Source organism: Myxine glutinosa, chromosome 4 (assembly GCF_964187855.1).
Source record: "Myxine glutinosa chromosome 4, kmMyxGlut1.1, whole genome shotgun sequence".
In the NCBI taxonomy this organism is placed as follows: Eukaryota; Metazoa; Chordata; class Myxini; order Myxiniformes; family Myxinidae; genus Myxine; species Myxine glutinosa.
The window spans coordinates 191,645,945-191,667,796 of NC_136264.1; the positions used below are offsets into that span (position 1 = coordinate 191,645,945).

The following is a 21,852-nucleotide window of genomic DNA, read 5'->3' on the forward strand; positions in this document are numbered from 1 at the left end:
TGCGTGTAAAGGCGTCGTACCACACACCTTGGAGTGTCAGCATGGTACAAAGTGCTGTTTGAATCAAAATGGCTTCTGAAATTCTACTTATGAACAATGTACAAACACAAAATCTCACAAACAAACATTTGCAGAAACTAGAAGAGCACTCTTCGACGTCGTGATGTCAACCGATATGCCTCCACACACATTATAACATTATTATACATGCTCCTACCAAGTTGGATTTAAATCCCCGAAGCTGTTCTCAAGTATCACATTTTTACCTGACATGACCTCTGACCTCTGAGCTTTGAGCTTTCATGCTGAAATCTAATCAGTTCATTTTTGCATCGTAACATATACTTGTATCAATTTGGGCAAAATCTCATCACTGGTTCACAAGTTTGTGCAGTAACATTTTTTTTTTACCCAAAGGGACCTCTGGCCTTTCACCTCTTGACCCCATAATCAAATCCGTTTATCTTTTCATCATTATATATACTTGTACTAAGTATGACTTAGTTACCTTCAGCCGTTCTTAAGTTATCGCGGGTAACAAAAACCTATTACAGATGCTGACCTTTGACCTCTTGATGCCAAAATCTAACCAGTTCATCTTTGCATCACAATACATATTTGTACCAACATTGATCAAAATCTGATCATTGGTTCACAAGTTATCGCGGTAACAGGATTTTTACCAAACATGACCTCTGACCTTTGGCCTCGTAACCCCATAATCTAATCAGTTCATCTTTACATCATTATACATAACTGGACCAAGTTTTACTTAGATCCCTTCAGCCTTCAGCCATTGTTAAGTTATCGCGGTGCCAAAAACCTATTACAAATGCTGACCTTTGACCTATTGATGCCAAAATCGAACAAGTTCATATTTGCATCATAATATATACTTCGACCAATTTGATCAAATTCCCATCACTGGTTCACAAGTTAGCTCGGTAATATAATGATTACCTAACAGGACCTCTGACCTTTGACCTCTTGACCCCATAACCAAGTCAGTTCATCCTTACATCATTATAATACCTGTATCGAGTTTTACTTAGATCCCTTCAGCCATTGGTAAGTTATCACGGTAACAGGATTTTTACCGAACATGACCTCTGACCTTTGACATCATAACCGCATAATCTAATCAGTTCATCTTTGAAGGCTTCCGGTCCGGTCCGGAGAGGACGCTGGCGTCGCTTGCTCGCCGCTTCTCTGACTGGACCATTGTCCGTATCTTGCTTTTCTGGTGGTCATGGCGGATTTTTGGCCATTGGGTCTGCCCTCTGCATGGTCCCGGCTCTGCTCTGCTGCTCCTAGCTTCACCTACTCGGCTCCTTCGCTGTTTCCTCGGGCCCGCTCCCGTGGGTTGTGCCCATTGTTTGCAGCGGTGGTGATGGCGGTTTGCCGCCGTGATCTTGATTAGCGGCGGCGGTCGTTTGCCGCTGCATTTGCTGCTTTGCCTCCTCAACCTTGGCCTCGTGCTCGTCTCTTCGCTCCTGTCTGCCCTCTGCGTGGTCCCGGCTCTGCTCCTAGCCTCACCTGCTCGGCTCCTTTGCTGTTTCCTCGGGCCCGCTCCCGTGGGTTGTGCCCATTGTTTCACTCCTCGACCTTGGCCTTGTGCTCGTCTCTTCGCTCCTGCTGGCATGGCTCTGTGGTACTCCGCCGCAAGGCTTCTCCTGCTTAATACTCGCTCCACCCCATCATGCATCTCTGCAATCAAATCCAATGGACTCCTGCGTCGACCCAGGTACATTCACCGTGGCTCCGGTCGTAAGTTTGTTTATTTACAATCAGGTCACTCCATCCCCGTCCTCTGGTCGGCTCAGCGCACTCCCACTCATCGTCCCAGCGCACCTGGTCACAACAACGCACACAATCGCACCTCCTGTCTGCGAACCCTGGCCAAATCACCTGAATTCATACCCGCCGTACAAAACAACATCAAGCTCACCCTGTTCAATACCCGGTCCCTCAACAACACATGCCTCATCCTGAACGACTACATCCTGGAAAATAAACTGGACTTTCTCTGTCTCACTGAGACCTGGCAACAACCTCTGGACTACTTCGCACTCAACCTCACCACACCCAATGGATATTTTTACATCAATAAACCACGCTCGGAGGGCCGAGGTGGTGGAATTGCCGTTATTCACCGACAAGACATCAGGACCAGCCTCATCTCCATCGCATCTGCTCCATCATTTGAACACCTGGCTTTTAAACTCTCTGGTCACACACAGTCAGTCATGGCTGTTGTCTACCACCCTCCCAAACCACACCCATCATTCCTGTCTGACTTCTCCTACTTTCTGACCCAGCTATGTTCCCTCTCCCCCTCAATCCTCCTCCTTGGTGATTTCAATATCCACATGGACTCCACTGACTCCACGATAACCACTGACTTCACTGCTTTACTCACCTGCTTTAACCTCACTCAACATGTCAACTTTCCGACCCATAACCGTGGTCACATTTTGGACCTGGTCTGCTCTACTGGACTAATTTTGCACCATCTCTCTGGCTCCGACCTCACTCTCTCTGACCACTTAACCATCTCTCTGACCACTTAGCCATCACTCTGACCATCAACATCCCCACCCCAGCACCAAGGCATTATTGCACTATCAACTTCCGTAAGCTAAGCGCTCTTTCACCGACCTCATTCTCATCCACCCTCTCTGAAAAAATGTCCACTTCTCCCTTCGTTGACCTCCACACCCCTTCTGACCTCCCTGACTACTACAACCACACTCTCTCCTCCTGCCTTGACCAGCTTGCGCCTATGAAAACCAAAACAGTTTCTTTCACCCATTCTGCTCCCTGGTTTACCCCTGAACTCCGCCTGATGAAAACTCGTGCTCACCAACTTGAAAGACTCCGCAATAAAACAGGTCTCACAGTTCATTCCCAGGCCTACAAGGACCACCTACAACACTATAAAGATGCCCTCTCCCACGCCCGCTCCGCCTACAACTCTCAAATTATCCACTCTGGCTCCGGAAACCCAAAAGCTCTCTTCTCTACAATAAACAAACTCCTCAGCCCCCTGAACACCACCACCCAGTCATTCACAGTAGACAACTGCATCTCCTTCCTTTCATTCTTCCAACGCAAAATTGAAAACATCTACAACAGCTTGACCACCGCCGCACCCGCTCCCCCTCAAACCACCTGCCCCCCCCCCCCCTTATCCTGCCATCCCCTGTCTCAATTCTCCCCAGTCTCCCCTACTGACCTCTCTGAACTCCTCATAGGAATGAAAACTGCCACCTGCACTCTTGACCCCATCCCCTCCAGCTTTGTCAAGGCCTCCCTTCCTGCTCTCTCTCCACTTATCATTGCAACAATAAACTCCTCCCTGTCTACAGGCATCGTCCCACCGTCCCTCAAAATTGCTGCTGTTACCCCCATTCTGAAAAAACCTGGACTAAACCCTGACACCCTAAATAACTTCAGACCCATCTCCAACCTACCCTTTCTGTCAAAAGTTTTGGAACGTGCTGTAGCCACTCAACTTAAACATCACCTCTCTGCCAATAACCTGCATGAAACATTCCAATCCGGATTCCGCTCCAACCACAGTACTGAAACTGCTCTCCTCAAAATCACCAACGACCTTCTCCTCTCCTCTGACGCTGGCAACCTCAACATTCTCATCCTCCTCGACCTCAGCGCCACCTTTGACACCATCGATCACACCATCCTCCTCACCCGACTTGAAACCACCTCTAACATTACCGGCACTGCCCTCTCTTGGATTAAATCATACCTCTCTGACAGACGCCAGTTCATCTCCATCAATAACTGCAAATCCCCCACTGCTCCCCTCCCCCAAGGTGTCCCCCAAGGTTCAGTTCTTGGCCCCTCCTCTTCATCCTTTACCTGTCCCCCCTCGGTCACTTAATCCGCCGTCATGGTCTCCAATTCCACTGCTTCGCCGATGACATCCAGCTTTTCATCTCCACCAAGTCCATCTCCACCGCCACCCACTCTATCCTGACAAACTGCATCACTGAAATAAAATCCTGGCTTCAAATCAACTTCCTCAAACTTAACTATGATAAATCTGAAATAATCATCATTGGCCCAAAAACGATCATAAAATCCACCCATAACTTTGCCCTCAACATCGACGGTATCCCAGTATCCACCTCCCCTCACATCCGGAATCTTGGCATCGTCTTTGACCAAACCCTCTCCTTCGACAAATACACTAAACAGATCACAAAGACAGCCTTCTTTCACCTGAAAAACATCGCCCGTCTCCGTCCATCCCTCTCCTCCGTGGCTGCAGAAACCCTCATCCATGCCTTCATCACTTCCTGTCTGGACTACTGCAATAGCCTCCTTTATGGTTCACCCTCAACAATCACCAATAGACTCCAATACATTCAGAACTCCGCTGCCCGTCTACTCACCCATTCCCGGACCCGTGACCACATCACCCCCGTCCTTTACAAGCTTCACTGGCTCCCCATCTCCCAGAGAATCCAGTACAAAATCCTCCTCTTGACCTACAAAGCCCTCCATAACCTGCCCCATCCTACCTGGCTGACCTCCTCTCCAGACACACTCCCACCCGCAACCTCCGCTCTGCTGGTACCAACCTCCTGACCCCCCCCCCCCCCACCCCCCCCTCCCATCCGGACCAAATTCAGATCCTGGGAGGACAGGGCCTTCTCCATCGCTGCTCCCACCCTCTGGAACTCACTACCTCACACCATCAAAGACTCCTCCTCACTCACCACATTCAAAACATCACTCAAGACCCACCTGTTCAACACTGCATTCAACATTTAACCCACAGCATTTAACCCCTGACTATCTCTTCTCCTTCTCCTTCCTTTTGCTTTGATTATTTACCTATTGATTCTTCTTTTTTTGCAATTGTTTTTATGTTTTGCTATGCATTATGTTTTGCACTCTGTCAATGCATCTTTGGGCTTCCTGAAAAGCGCTATATAAAATAAATGCATTATTATTATTATTATCTTTGCATCACAATACATATTTGTACCAACATTGATCAAAATCTCATCACTGGTTCACAAGTTATCGCGGTAACTGGATATTTACCGAACATGACCTCTGACCTTTGATCTCGTAACCCCATAATCTAATCAGTTCATCTTCACATCATTATACATAACTGGACCAAGTTTTACTTAGATCCCTTCAGTCATTGTTAAGTTATCGCAGTAATGAAAAACTATCACGGATGTTCGGACAGACACACGGATGGACATCCCGAAAACAATGCCTCCGGCGACTTCGTCAACATGGGCACATCAATTTTATTGAAAGCAGTTCATGTTGTACCTTAAAAAAAAAAAGCATTATTCCAAAAAGATGGATGCAAATGCAAAGCATTTACAAAAAAATACTTTCTTGAAGAAAGGTGATCTGAATTACGTCACACTCGTGTTCTCCTGTTTTAAAAAAACTGGAGATCTTGATTATTCGCCAATTGTAATTTTATCTAGCGCAGTCTGCTGTCTGCAGGTGCTCCGTTGTCTGTCCAGTTAAAGCCAACAAAATGATTCCCATTTATCAAGAAAGATGAAACTGTTTTGGTGTTTGATGTCAAAGCAATTCAATCCCAAGCAGCAAGCACTGGCTTCCATTTTCATAACCAGAATTTGAGCCACTGGTTTTCATGAGGGATCAGCAGTCAAGCCATGGAAAGAACCAATGAGAACTCGTGCATTGAGGCAAGGAAGTACGATTCATTCTCTTATTCATTTCTCCTTTTTCTTTGGTGCTTTGACAACTTTATTCTGTCGTGCTAGCACATTTACCTTTGAGTCTGGTCTGGGTCCGATTCCTGACCCGTCTGATTGGTGGTTCACAGGTAGGCCATTGTGTCACAGAGTGCACCATCCCATGGATGGATGTTGAGCCAGGTGTCCCATCTGCTGGCATTACTTTTCCCCAGTCGTCCCACACAGGAAGGTCTGAATTGTTGAGGCTGTTTCGTGCTCGGAGTCGGTTTGTCAGCTTTCCCTTCCGCTCTTCAAAGTAAACGAAGGAATAAATAACCTCCAATATTTGTATATGGTACCCACTTGATGCCATCTCGCGGCACCTTACCTGTAAAGCACCATGGCATGTCCAGCACTAACCTGGGTGTGGGTCACTGTAATCCACGGTGTAACCATCCATCTGCAGCAACTCTTGTGGCTCAGATTTCTTCTCACGGTAGCTGCACATGGCAAATGCATACTGGCTCACCTGCAATGGACACACGTGGCACCTCAATCATTCGCATGTGATTAGAGTTCGCATCAGAAACACTACCAATGATGTAGTCATCATAACTTTACCACCTCCATGATAATGTCAACCTCATTCTCTGCCTCCACCTCCATCACTTGCTTCCATCACCTGCACCTCCATAACCTAATATTTTAGCAAATGTATAGTGGACGCAGCTGGAGGCCTCATGGTGGTGGTGCAGCTATTCCGCAGACTCAGTGCCCTCCATATTAGGCCGAGAAAAATATATTTCCGGTCTCTGGTCAGCGCGCGCATCGATTTTGACCCTGCGCGTCAACAATTTTATTTTTCAAATTTGGTATCGACGTTCGCGCACGGTTCTCCCCTACAAAACTGCGTTTAGTTTGTCCAAATCCAACCAGCCGTTCCAAAGATATGAGTAGTTTTGTGTGCCGTGACGTCATGAATCCAATAGGGAAGTTGCATGTGACGTCATCGTCTTAGTCACGTGACCGCTTGGGTGGCAAAACATTGCTTCTGCCACCATACGTCATGGCGGCAATTTGAAACTCGTCTCACATATAAATTGCCCCCTACACGATGGTAAAGAGTTGTTGTGCTGTCGGATGTACAGCCCGATTTCATCCGGACGACACAACGCTAAAACGGTTTCATAGCTGCCTTGACTGCAGCTCTCAGGTGAGAATATGGCTCATGAGGTTGTTACCTTCGCTCGCGAAGTGAAAAGCAGGATTAGGCATTTGGTTACGTACATGTGGAGTGTGTATGGCGTACGTGTGGAGTGTGTGTGGCATACGTGTGGAGTGTGTGTGGCGTACATGTGGCATACGTGTGGAGTGTGTGTGGAGTGTGTGTGGCGTATGTGTGGCGTACTTGTGGGGTGTGTGTGGCGTATGTGTGGCGTCCGTGTGGAGTGTGTGTGGCGTATGTGTGGAGTGTGTGTGGCGTACTTGTGGAGTGTGTGTGGCGTACTTGTGGAGTGTGTGTGGCATACATATGGCGTACTTGTGGTGTACGTGTGGCGTACTTGTGGAGTGTGTGTGGAGTGTGTGTGGCATACGTGTGGAGTGTGTGTGGTGTACGTGTGGAGTGTGTGTGGCATACGTGTGGCGTACTTGTGGCGTACATGTGGTGTGTGGCGTACATGTGGAGTGTGTGTGGCGTACGTGTGGCGTACTTGTGTCGTCCGTGTGGAGTGTGTGTGGCATACGTGTGGAGTGTGTGTGGCGTACATGTGGCATACGTGTGGAGTGTGTGTGGACCGTGGAGTGCGTGTGGCGTACTTGTGGGTCCACACGGGTCCACAGGCAGATGACACAGCCTCGGTTTCTCGCAATACCGCGAAAACGCCTCAACGGGCAAGCTACGGGCGTAAACTGACAGGTCCGTCTGACGAAACGACAGCTTTCCCGCCATGTTGTTTATGCCACCCAAGATGGCGGCCGGAACCGGTTGCCATGGACGACGCCCACGCGATGCAAGGCCTCTATCGTCTGGATATTGTCATTTATTGAAACGAAGACGTTCTTTGTCGGGTTCGTGTGAAGCAACCAGAAGGCCTAGAGAGCTGCGGGTGGTCTCGTTAGTTAGGCCTGGATCCTATCTCGTTTGTCATGAAGTAGTAAGTGTCTGTGATAATCTGGTGGACAGGGAGAAGAGATCGTGGGAGACCATCGGCCTGTTAGACCACTTGCGCATGCGCAGTGTTGACGTGATCGACGCATTGGAATGTTTAACGGTACGGCGAGGCGATCTCGAGATCGAAATGGCAGTCTATAATATGCTTGAAGAACTTACTAATTTTCAGAATAAATACATTTTAAAATAACTTAAGCTTGTGTTCATTATTTACAAAAACAAAGGCCTACAAGTCCCATTGGCTGTCTTTAATTTCTCTCTGGATGGCGCCACAGCAGATGACGAGGACCGCAAGGCATGAGGACACAAAAAACACCTCTATATGTGCAATCCATGCTTTTCAAAAAAATAAAAATAAAAAATAAAAAAATCGCATCGCCGCATCAATTCTGGAACTTTGGTCGGACCAGAGACCAGCAATATATTTTTTTCGGCCTTAAGGTAGAGATCTGGAATTTGGTCAGGATTCTGGCACACATTTGATTACATATTTTCAAAAGATATGCTGTGGGGGATCTATAACATCGACCAGCGAAAGCTATCAGATGGAACACCCGGCTTAACATCCATCCAAAGCATGGTGGGCCTTCCTGTAAAGCACCAGGATTCCTCGGAGCTATTCAGTTAGCCATCACATGCCCAAAAATATAATCCTACACCTACCACCACATGTAACACCACCTTCATTATCTACGCCATTATGTAAATTTGCACATTTGTGTAAATTCACCTGAACAAGAACAAAGTATCTCTTCTTCCAGCGTTTCCAAGCATTCTTCCCTTGAGTCCAAAGACACCTGCATGAAGGAACAAATGTCCAATCAAATTTCCCTACAAGATCCAAATGCCTTCCTTTTTCAGGTGTGAGTTTGACAAGCAGTGTAGGACACCAGACATTGTCGAATGCCCAAAATATGTCCAGGAAAATGGTACTGACCTCCTTTTTGTAAATAAATATAAAATTCTTATTCATGTCGAAGAACAATGACGTCTACTAATATATTTGTCCGACATATAATTTATGTGCAAGCTCCACAATCATCAACTATTTTCACTCCATTGCAGGACAATTGCCTCCATCGTCTCACATTGAGGGGTATATTGGCATACTCGCCATTAGTGCCAAGTGCAGATGAGTCGACGAGAGGGTTTGGGCAGGAATTTGTAATTTGTTCTGGATGCCACTGATAGTTCTCCTACTTTTCAGCCAAGACAAGTAAGGATAGTTGACGTCCACCAACAATCAGTGGTGGTAGACGGGTCCTCCAGCTTGACGTCCTTCCTTCCACCTTCACGTACATTGGGGGCACACATTGATGAGTCGCCAGAGGTGTGAAACATCAGGGTGACGGTTCATAGTTGGGTTGAGATTCAAACCCAGTCTAGCTAGGCAGTGCACCAACACCGAGCGGCCTAATACCTCCGTGCTCTATCCTGCGAGCTTCTATGAGCAGCACAGTTATAGAAGAAGAACCACCTTTAGAGGCCATTTTTCGCCGCAGAGCGGGGGTTGGCCTTTTTCCCTTTTTTCGGGCACCGTGGTCCCCTTTTTTTTGAGCCAATGTTTTATGGCCCTTCCTGCCGCCAACCCTGTTAGTCACCTCTTGCGACACACAGGGAATTACCAGTGAGCTGGTACTCAATTTGCCGACCTCGGAAGGATGACAGGTTGAGTGAACCCCCCTGGTGTTAATTCAGCGATCAACCGGGATTCGAACCCAGGATCCTAGGATCCCAAGCCGGCACCCTAACCGCTAGGCCAACACCAGGCTCAGCAGAGTTATAAATAAGTGCAGCAATTGCTGAATAAAATATGAATGTCTCAGCTGTTCACCGCACATTTTCCATGGTTCGGTTAGGATCATGAAACTTCCAATTCAACAGAACCAGAAGCGTTTGGCATGAGAAGGCGCGAGACTAATGCAAGTCACGTGAGCAATTGCGATGGACAATCTATTACTCAACTGCTGTTTTCTGCTACAATTTCTGCCTTATCTGATGTGAATTAACTTCACTCATTTAACCAAATCTGCCTTTCACGTTATCCTTATACAAATGGCACTTTGCTTGTGTAACCTTTTCATTATAGATCAGTGGCACGACAGATTTGATGTATACCCATGACAACATTTATCAAGAGATTAAATGACAAGTTTAAATGAATAGCGTTGTGGATAGAGCACAGGCATGTCTGGACAAATGGCCTCCAACCATTGTTGAGAAGAGGAGCATGTTGAGAGTCGAGTGACCGGGATGGAATCCAAACTGATGGTCGGACATCAGGATGTTTGAAAAAGGGAAAAGACGACATCAGCAGCAATAATGGATTCCTTGACCTTGCTTGTAATTGGAAGCCAGCGGACTGGTCTATAGTTGAGAGGATGTTTTTGCACCCTTCTTGTGGATGGGGGTGATGTTGGTGGACTTCCAGCAGACAGGAGGTGGCCAAAGGTGGACAGGTTAAACAGAGCAGGCAGAATAAAATGGAGAGCAGCAGACAATAATTTGAGAACACGGGCACTGATTACATTGTGAGCCGTTGCCAAAGGGGGGACCAGGTTGGGCAGACCTTTGTCCGGCTTATCTGAGATCAACGACGAGGATTTTACAAGGCAATATGGCTGGCAGGATGACGAAGAGCAGGGGTTTCCAAAACACAGGGTCATGACCCGAACTTGGGTCGCAAGGGCCTTCTGATGGGTCGCGAATGACTACACGCCGCTTGATCTCACAGCGATATACCATATTCAAACAATGGCAGCTTGCCAACTTCTCACAAATCCTGGATTTTGAGGGGGTTTTTCACCTCGAAAGCTTTTTTCCGACAATTTTTAGCTCACCTGGAACGAAATTCAGGGGAGCTTATGCGATGGCGCGTCGTCCGTCCGTCTGTAAACACTTGAAACTTCTTCTGTGAAACCGCTGATGAGATTGCGACCAAATTTGGCACAAATGATATTTGTTGTGTTGTGACTAAAGTCACATGGAATTAAAAAATAATCGGGTATAAGGGGGTAAACCTGCGGTCAAAGTGATTCGAGGTTTGACCCCCCAAAATAGGAATTTTGCTTTTTCCTCTGAAACCATAAACACTATTTCGATGAAACTTGAGCACAACCTTCACCACCTGGAATGTACCAAAGTTTGTTCACAGCATTAAAAAAAATCGGGCCCTGAGGGGATCTACGTGGGGGAGGAGAGGGGGTTGCCCCCCAAAATAGGTATTTGCTTTCTTCTCAGAAACTACACAAGCAATTCCAATGAAACCTGACCACAACCTTCACCACCTGGGATGTACCAAAGATTGTTGACAGCATAAAAAAAAAAATCGGGGTCTAAGGTGGTCTATGATCGGGGTGAATCCCATAATAGGCATTTCCTTTTTTTCTCAGAAACTACACACACAATTTCGATGAAACTTCACCACAACCTTCAACACCCATGATACACCAAAGTTTGTTCACGGCATTAAAAAACAGGCCCTAAGGGGAGGTCCTGAGAGGGCAGAGAGGAGTTGCCCCCCAAAATAGGTATTTTTTTTGTTTGTTTGTTTAAAGTCTTATGATTATGTTAATATGATTCCACATGCTGCCCGGTCTTCTAGAAACCATTGAAATTGGTTTGAAATACCTTTAGTCGGTGCAGTATACTGTTTATTCTACCAGGTGAGTGCCAGGGGTATTGCCCCTATGTTTATCATAAGTACCGGTACCAAATAGGTGAATGCGATTTCAAATTTTGGGTCGTGGACAAAAAGGTTTTGGAACATATGGCCTAGACTCTGGAGGTACACGCACTCACCTCTATGCTGTCCAGCCTGTGTTAGAATCGGGAACAAGCTATAAAATGTCATCCTGGTGTTTCACGGGCAGGTTGATTCATCAATGTGTGTCCCGTCCCTCGGATGGACATCAAATGGGTATCCCGTCTTGCCGGCATTAGTTGGTGGACTGCTGCCCTAACTACTGCTGGGAAGGCAATGGCAAACCATCCAGCATAACCTTGCTCAGGAAGCTCCTTTGGTGGCACCGATGCATATGGCACATCAGAGAAAGAGAGACAAGGCAGTCGTACAAGGAGTGAGATTGGGACAGAGCGGGATGAGTTGTTTGTTTTGTTTTGTATCTTATCACAGGTGCATGCACCTACATCTCAAAATGACCTCTAATGTTCTAACATCGCATCATGTTGAAAGCATTTTGATTTTCTTTGGTAAGGATCACACAGATCTCCAAAGGTCAGTGCAATGGGCCTTCCTATCACAGTGCATCTGCCCGTTTGTGTCTTTCTCCAAAGGCAGTGCAGAATTGTTGATGCTGTTTGAAGGTATCCGTAGCTATTTTGATCCAGGTAGAGCATTTCGATAGGTTGGCACCATGAAGGATAGTAGTTATTACGATGATGCCCGGGACTGAGCGCTCTTTTGCAAAGTCATTCTGCACGCGTTGCTATCGATGATTGCATTTTTCTGGAACACAATGCGATCGTGTAATTCCTATCGATGGCAAACGGATCCTATGTTCCCAAGCCGGCACCCGAACCGCTAAGCCAACACCTGGCTTGGAAAACGGCTATTCTGCCGGATATTAAGCCTCATCCTAGCTGTCATTCGTAACTTGCAAACCGAGAACGGAAGTCGTCATGTCATGCATGGTGCACAGATCATCTCGGTTATGCCCTTCACATTAGGAACAAGAAAAAGAGCAATCAGAGATTGCAAAACCAGGATGTATTTTCAGTGGTTTTTAAGGCTTTTGTGTTAAAACAAATATGGCGGCCGAACCACGTGACTGATGACGTCATCATTATTTCTATTCTAAACTAATTTATTCCTAGATTATGCTCAATAAATTTCATCTTGATCGGATGAAGTTTTGTACTTGTCGAATTATGACGTCATAATGGAGGGACCTATGACATCATCATTAACACATTTTATTCCCGATGGAGAATTCTTTACAATGAGCCATGTCTCAATTTGGTCTATTCAGCGCTTTCCGAAAAATAGAGGTGCAACGTTTTTTCGAATTTTCCAAGATGGCGGCCGAACCACGTGACCTATGACGTCATAATTAGCATTTAAAAAATTTGCAGGTGGAATTACACCTATGGTGAAAATTTCCTGTCAATTGGACCAACGGTTGCAGAGAAAATCATATTTTTTCTGTGCGGACAAACAAACACAAAAAGGCAAACAGACAAACAAACGGACTCAAATGCAATACCCTCTCCTCTGGCGAGGGTAGCAAACGATGTCCATGAAAGAAAAAAGGTTTGGATGAAAGAAGGACAAAAGAGATGGGCCGAGAGAGACTGTTTTCACTCAGACGTTTCAGAAACTGTGTATGGAAGAGCTGAAAGACGTTGAACCACGTGTGGACGTTTCTCAGGAGACGTTCGACTGGCTTGCAGACAAAACGAAACCCTCTACTAGGCCACGCAGTAAATCAAGGCCATGCACATTTCGCCCCCTATGGAATCTTGGGCCACTCGTTCCCCAAAATGTCTGCGAGCGTTTTTTGGTTTCCTACCTCCCTCTGGTGGTGTAATTCATCAAGCGCAGCGAGACCCCATTTATGGTCCCACAAACATACCCACAGTGCTTCATGTTGTTCGGTTTGTCCATCCGCACAGCGAGGCGGATTCGCAGATCCTGGTCTGCACTGTTCTTGGGCAGGATCATCTTGTGCCATTCTGCTGACTTGGGGCTGGTCGGAGTAGGGGTCAGGAGTACCTTACAGAGAAAGAAACATGCGCAGTGAAGGGCAAACAAATGTGAGGCTATCTTACTCGATGTGTTTACATATTGATTCAAAAAAACTTTTGCAAAATTAAAACCAAACGAGATGGCAAGCCTTCTATTACTGAACATACGCGCAAGGGATTGTGGGTACTATTGTGTTTAAATTGAATAGATGTTGAGCTGTGCAGCATATATTGGCTTTCAGGCCTGGCGAAGCTCTATTAATGGTGTGAGATATATGGTGTCTATGGTAATAAACCAAATGTCCGTCCGTCTGTCCATCCGTTTGAAGGTACCGCAAAAACGGCTGAACCGATCGCAACGATATTTTGGGTGGGTAATCCTGGGACCCCCTGGAGTAAAATAGGCTATATTGTTTTTCCAATTTCAGCTTTGGCCTCCAGCATTTTCAGATTTGGACTTCCGCATAACGTTATTTTCCCGGGTGCCGCACAAACGGCTGCACCGATTGGACTCGGTGATCTCGGACAAAGACCTTTCATAAGGACATGGGTTGAATCCCTCCTTGAGAGAATGCCAACCCCCTCCCCCCACCATCACGGCCGTCTCTCCAACTCACAATCCCACAAGATATGCGGAAAGGACGACCCAAAACCAATTATCTTCTTTTTGATTCGTATATAAACATCATTAAAAGTAAATAATGACCCCGGCCAAAGTTCAAACGACGTGAGTTTAATCTCTACATGAGAGAATTCCACATAGCTATTTGGGCAGTGTATAAGCTAACAGATCGCTGTCTCCATCGATCTTGCCAAGGCCGTAACACCTATCGGCTCAAAATCCTTTTAACTGTTGACTTGGTAGTTTTTACAATGAAGAAAACATAAACAATGTTGTTAAAAGTTTATTTTGTGATTAATTTGTGATTGGAGTTATGTTGTTTGGAATGAAAAAAGAGATATCGAGCTGAAGATAATGACGACATGCCGTGATGGTTTCTACCTTCTAAACGTGAACTTCGCGGATCGCCATATGCAGATTCGCCATGGTCCCATGATCGATGTTTCTATACGTGAACGTACCCGTTTGCTTGCGAATGTGTACGTTTTGCATGGAAGTCCTTCACGAACTTGCTGTTCATGTCTGACGTGCGACTGAAGGTGCTACAGGAATGTGGAATTTCTTGGTTTCATGCTTTCACATTCGCCATATCTGCATTGCCTGTTTGCTTCTGGCCTCCCACCCGTGCTACGCACGGGTATCTCACTTGTACCATTAATTTCATTTCCTGAATTTGGCTTATTAATTGGTGTTACACAGAGAGAAACCTGAATCAACTTGTCTAACTTTTGAACATGTGAAAGACAAGCTTTAGAACATTTGAAAGACTTAAAATGTATAGGGTGTCCCAAAAGTAGTTCAACGATCTGTCTGTAGGCTCACTGAGCTTGAACAATTTAAATACCACTTGTAAAGCACAGTTCAACAGTTGCAGCATGTTTTTGATATGTCCACCTATCTATTAATGGTAAATCTCTAGGGTTAGGGCATCAATCTGGAAAAAACCACATTGTTAGGCATTAGCATTTACAAAATATTCAAACTTGAAATCACTACAGCACTTTCGGGACACGCTGTATAACTGTTACTTTTAGCACAATTATAGTACACATATAATGTACATGGTTAGACAAACCGCAGTAATTGCCAAGATGATGCATGGTTGCAGATATTGCTGAGCAAGGGTGTGTGTGTGTGTGTGTGTGTGTGTGTGTGTGTGTGTGTGTGTGTGTGTGTGTGTGTGTGTGTGTGTGTGTGTGTGTGTGTGTGTGTGTCTACGGCATTGGGGCGTTGATTGTGGCCGAAGCCGTTGATTCCGCCGTAGCACGCTAACGCGTAGGCTCGCGCGCCCCTGGTCCGCCGGGGCTCCGCGGGTGTCCTACCGTGCCTGGCTTGCCGGTGCCCGGGGACGGATCTCGCTGTCTAAACATGGTAGCGCTAGGCCAGTGGGACCGCCGGGACTCACGTGCACTCACATGGTGTTCTGCGCGTGGGCGGCAGTATCAGACCGGGGCGCCCAAAGGCGCCACGCACCCAAACGCTCCCCGGCTAAAGTTCATCCTGAAAGCGCCCACATTGTGCGGACAAATCAAGTCAAGGGCCACGTGGTCAGGAGAACCACACTGTGCCTATCGGCCGGCCTCAAAGACCGAAATTGTGACGGTGTCAAGATGGGGAGAGAGAGGGAAGCACACAAGTACAACAGCAGAGAACAGGGACATCAGGAGATCTGTGGGGGGGAGAGGGCTTGGGGGGGAGGAGGCAAGGGAAGGGGGAGAGGGGGTGGGAGAGGTATAAACACATGGACACTGCTAGGACTTCCAGGAAAGAAGTCGGTATTTCCAAAAAGTGGATCTGGGGTGAATTAGCGGGGGTAGGGAAGATGAAGGCTTTGGATTGGGGAAGATAAGAGATGGTGGTGAACAGCTGCTTTTTACTTGGTGCTGCCCTAAGCACCACCCCTGCTTTCTAAATACTGGCCTAACTTTATACCTTTTAATTAATTTATTTATTTTACAAATGCTGTCTTAACTTGGTCAATCTTTTAACTTTGATCTAACTTTTATCTTGCAACATATTCCTTTAATCACTGGCATAATCAACATCGTTGGCTTTTAAATTTCTTTTCCTTTCTTTGAAAATTCCTTTGACTTTTAATTTCTCAATTTTCTTTTTTACTACCAGGCTAATCACAATCCTTGGAATTTATCCACCAGGCCAAACTTTTCCACTTTTCCTGCTGCCCCGTCCATCAGGTTGTGAGGGTGGCCGCGCTTTCTTCAACGCCGTGAAAGACGGCGATGCTGTGGTGTTCGCGAGTGACGATGAGCAGGACCGCATACTCTGGGTGCAGGCTATGTATCGGGCCACGGGACAGACGCACAAACCGGTGCCACCCACACAGGTGCAGAAGCTGAACGCTAAGGGAGGTGGAGGCAGCAGAACCAACAACCCGCAGCTCGACGCTCCCATCTCTCAGTTCTGTGAGTTGAGAATTGATTGAGCATCAAATCCGGGGGAAATAACGTTGGGGGAGTTTTTGCCTGGTTTAATCCAGCGATTTAATAACTGGTAGTTGGGATTTAATTTCAAGGACAAGAGCTTTCATTTTCAAATGATGAAAGGATTCATGTTTTCGGTTTTCTATATCTCAATAGGAACTTAGACAATTCAGAACGTTTGTTGCATCAATGGGTGAACAAAGATGTAGTTTTATTGATCTAGTGTGTGAGTGTAACCAGAAACCCGTTGTTGTTAGAGGTGGCTTTTCATTTAAATGTTGTTTTTTTTTTAAACATTAATCCACATTGAATTGCACTTCGGAGACGGTTTTTAGCCGCGTCGCAGACGCTGCTCATAGAGTGCCCTCTGCTGTTGTTGTTGTTCTTCTTCTTCTTCTTCTTGTTCTTCTTGTTCTTCTTCTTCTTCTTGTTGTTCTTGCAGAGAAGACAAAACCTCGAAGCTCCACCCATTCTGGGAACCATAGCTCCACCCATTTTGGGAGAGGCTTCATATAAACAAATATCCACCATTTTATTAACTCGCATAGCTTTGAGGCCTGTTTTGTAGGCCCGTGGTGTCTTCCTCTCTCACACAGTTTTATTTCAAATCAAATTCGATATATCATTTCATTTTTCACAGTCGCTAACATAGTTTTAGACTCGGTTGAAAAAAAACGGGAAGAAAATCCGATGAAAGTTGCCCTTTATAGAACGAAATGAATTCTCAAAGGCCTGTAACTTCAAGTCCATTGAGATATATTTTTTTTAAATCGCGGCATGCTCAGTCATACACCGCCCGAAATAACAGATGGGAAAATGCCGAGATATATATATTTTGTTTAAATCGCGGCATGCTCAGTCATACACCGCCCGAAATAACAGACGGGAAAATGCCGAGATATATTAAAAATTCGTCCATTTGATGACAATCGTCACGATGAAATATTTAATTTATACGTCGTCGCAATAATGTGGAGAGAGGAGCATAGCTTCGTTCACGTGTCGCCACACACGGGAAATTGCCGAGATATATATATTTTTAATCGCGGCATGGTCAGTCATACACCGCCTGAAATAACAGACGGGAAAATGCCGAGATATATTAAAAATTCGTCGCCACACACGGGAAATTGCCGAGATATATTTTCACTTTGCACAAAAATAACATCAAGTAATCGAATCAATAGGAATGTCCTGTGCCTATAACATCGACGTTATAGGCACAGCTGCATCTAGGCATTGTGTAACATCGACGCGGCTTTTGTTTTAATTAAAACTTTTTGTACTTGTTGTGCTTCATATGCAGAGATTCACCTCAAAACCTCAGAGCACACCGACATGGCATACAACACCGACATGGCATACAACACCGGCATGGCATACAACACCGACATGGCATACAACACCGACATGGCACACAACACCAACATGGCATACAACACCGACATGATACTAACTTCAAATATGAACAGGATTTGCATATTGGGTCACAGAATTGGTTCACCAAAAGTCAGATCGATTGATTTGGCCGTTTTGATATATCAGCTGTTTATGTGACACCAAATTTGCTCCATTTTGATCAAGTGGGACTTTTTGTGGATTTATTACTACCATACCTCAAAAATTCTCAATATGTCAAATTGAAACTTACACACTTTTACGTATCTGTATTACGTGTGAATAAAATTTGGTCACATTTAGTCAAAGGCAAGGTCAAGGCCTTCCGGAACATGCAAAACACCTATGAGGCTGCAATTGGAAAATGCATCAGCCAAATTTGTTGTTCATAACATTCACACATGCAAAACACTTGATAGGCCAAACACTCTCATGTCAAAAGATAGGGTCAAAAACGTTATACAGCACAATATCTCAAAACATTATTGACGGATTTGGACGGAACTTGGTGGACAGATTGGGTGTGTGACAAGGACGAATTGATTTGATTTTGGTAAAGATCCAGATCATAATTTTAAAGTGATTCTTCACCATTAAAAGATAGGCCCAAAAAAGGATATAAAGCATGAAATCTCAAAGACTTGTGGACAAGTTATGACAAAGCTTGGTGGATGAGTTGGTTAGGTGACAAGAACAAGCCGATTCGATTTTGGCTCAGTGCCGGATCCAGATTCGGCCTATCAGTGGGATACAAAATGTAAACTGTTCAGCCTGGCGGAGGTATGCGCTCTATAGAGTGCCGTGCTAGTTCTGTCTGTAATTTGCATCTTAAAAATCCAATGGTGTCTTTTTACGAGGGTCGGGCTTAGGGCTCATTTAAATGTACCAGTTAAGTGTAGGATATCCTCATTTTCAATTTCGGATTATCCTTGATCTACAACTGCTCCAGAAGCAGTAGACCAATGACTGCTTCAGAAGTTAGGAGGGTGTCTTCATATAATTTACATGGTGATGAGATCGAAGGTCATTTAAGGATTTCAGGCTCTGTTTAGGCATTGATTGAGGGAAAGACCATAATTTCTCCTATTCTGCCTCGTGATTAAAAATTATAGTGGATTGGCATGGGTGTTCCTGAAGCAGGTTAAAATTTTCTCCCTTTTTCAATTTAATGATTGATCAAATGTTTTTTTTCTTACCTAATGCAGAGTGTGCTTATTAAAGCACTTTGTTATTTTTGTTCCAGTTTAATTTCCCCCTGTTTTGGTCATTTTATTTTCTGCTTTAAGTGTGCATTATATTCTCATTTATCCCCCCCTAGCCCTGGCCCAATCCTTCCAAGGCAAATTACACCAAAGGCAGTCAGGCCACCACTGTGATCGATTGTACTGAGGTGTGCTGGCCTTCGCGTCTATGAACCGTTTCACAAAATGGAGACATTCAACTCGGCTAGTGGAAAATAGACTTTTAATTGACTTGTGGTGGTGGGAGAGGGGGTTACGGAATATTATTGTTCAAAGCATGATGCCGGTTGAAAAGAGAGAAAGAAAGAAGGAGAAAGAGAGACAGAGAGACAGAGAGACAGAGAGACAGAGAGACAGAGAGACAGAGACAGAGACAGAGACAGAGAGAGAGAGAGAGAGAGAGAGAGAGAGAGAGAGAGAGATAGATATACACACACAGAGAGATATACACACACAGAGAGAGAGACAGACAGACAGACATGACTTTTATGCCCTTTTATTACAAAAGTATAAAAATAAAGATTGCTTACAGTCAAAACAAAATAAACAAACTAGTTACATACAATTTTACCATCGGGGAAATCAAAACCAACAAACCGTTAAGCTACCAAAAAAAGCACAAAGGATATTTAGTAAAGACTGGAGAGAAAGCACCAAACGGCCATCAGATATTTTACAAAAATCCTTTACACACCACATTCTTTCAAAGAGTTCAAGTTGGCTGGAAAGCGAGTAACAGTGAAAATCGAGTTTTATCCGGCTTTCGCAAAAAGCTCTGAACATTGCTACAGTATCTGTACTGTACAAGTCATTCTTTATCTTTGATTTTCTGGTTTTGTAAATTGCCAATTTTGCTTGGGAAATGAAAACGTTTGCAAGAATTGTTGCTTGGATGTTAAAGGGGCCACTTGGACCAAAAATGAAAATTGAAAATTGCAATCAAGGGAAAGACGTGCAAATAGCACTTTCAAGAAAATAAAAAGAGGAGTTAAACGATTGCGTCGAATATATGCATGGGGCAAGGTTTCTCTCTGTCCACAAAAGGGACACTGATCACTTGTCGCTTGTGAAAAGCGGTGAATGAGAGAGTTTGTGGGTATTATTCAATGTGCGATTCTCCATTGGAGATCACCAGCACGTTTTGGCACAGGATTTTTATAGTACCATCCCCAGTTTGGGGAGAAAGGAGGAGTGTGTGGCAGGACTGCAGACCACTTGCAAGGTGCTGGGGGAGACCAGGAGGGGAAAAGAGCTTTTAAACATTGGAGATACAAGGGTTTACGGTTATCACTGGAAGAGGAAAAGGAGCGGCCAAACTTTATTGGCTCCAAGTTTTCAGAGGCCGACAAAAGAAGGTTGGGGAAAAGAGAGAGGCTCAGCTCAGAGGGAGGTACAGGACGAACCAACCCAAGGTTGGGAGGTACCGTAGGCACGAAGCACCACCCTTAAACATCTGTCTAATTGGCGAGATGATCTGACGCCAGTCCCTGAGGCAATAGCAGCAACACTTAGCCACTTATCATTGGCATTGTTTTTAAGGTGGCATACTTTAGTTATTGATGCAGACACAAACTTTTGAATGAAGGCCCTGCTCTTATCAAAACCTTCAAAAAGTGAGTTGTAAAACAGTGGCTCGTTGAAAAACATGGATCTCTCGTACGTAGTATGATCGCGATGGCTTGTGAAAGCTTGCCATGCATTTAACAAACTTCGGTAGAAAGAAGGGAGTGAAGAGATATCAAACTTCCTCTCAAACTTCCTCTCTTCTCTCTCCTTGCACTGCCCTCTCTCCACCCCACCCCCAGGAGTACCTCTGGCTGCAGCTTCCTCTCCGCTCTCACCTTTTGTTCATATGTGTTCTGTACCGTCCTCCAAACAGTGATGACTCCATTTACATGTCGCTGTCTGACAACATGGACCAACTTCTATCAACTCATCCCAACTCTCTCTTCCTCATATGTGGCGACTTCAACTGTCATCATGCCAGCTGGCTAGGTGTGCATTCCTCTCTCACCAGCCATGGCACCACAGGAAAGGACTTCTGTGACTCATTGGGACTGACACAATCTGTCAAACTCCCGACCCGGATCTCAGTCAATGGAGTATCTTCTCTTATATACTTGGTTATGACAAACTTCCCTGCAAATGTCTGATGCTCTTCTTCTTCTCCAATCGGTTTTTCTGATCATGTGCTTGTTAAAGTGGACATCTCTCTGACCATCCTCAGGGAGCCTGCTCAGCGTCGACGAGTCTGGCATTTCACTCAGGCCAACTGGCACGGTCTTCAAGCAGCCATCAATCATTTGGACTGGTCTCCCATCTCTACCACCTCTGACATCAACTCATCCTGGGAATTCTTCCAAAGTAAATTGCTCTCTCTCATGCACAGATTTATCCCATCTCGTCTTCAGTTGTCATACCCATCCTCCCGTCCATGGTACACGGAATCTTGTGGTGAGGCTGTTGCCCAGAAACAACTTGCCTTCGTCTCCTGGAAAGCAAATCCAACGGAAGGAAATCTCATTTCCTTTCACAAAGCCCGAAACAAGTGTGTGTCCACCCTCAGGAG

At 45.4% G+C, this 21,852-nt stretch overlaps 1 protein-coding gene across 1 annotated transcript in view; it reads right to left on the bottom strand.

Moving 5' to 3' along the window:
• Positions 1-21,852, bottom strand: part of CADPS (calcium dependent secretion activator) — a 434,176-nt gene that overhangs the window by 282,563 nt on the left and 129,761 nt on the right. The window contains exons 9-11 of the mRNA XM_078776828.1: positions 13,470-13,609; positions 8,606-8,672; positions 6,123-6,231 (exon numbers count right to left, since the gene is read on the bottom strand). Coding sequence (XP_078632954.1) covers positions 6,123-6,231; positions 8,606-8,672; positions 13,470-13,609 — 316 coding nt within the window. The remainder of the gene's footprint in view (positions 1-6,122; positions 6,232-8,605; positions 8,673-13,469; positions 13,610-21,852) is intronic.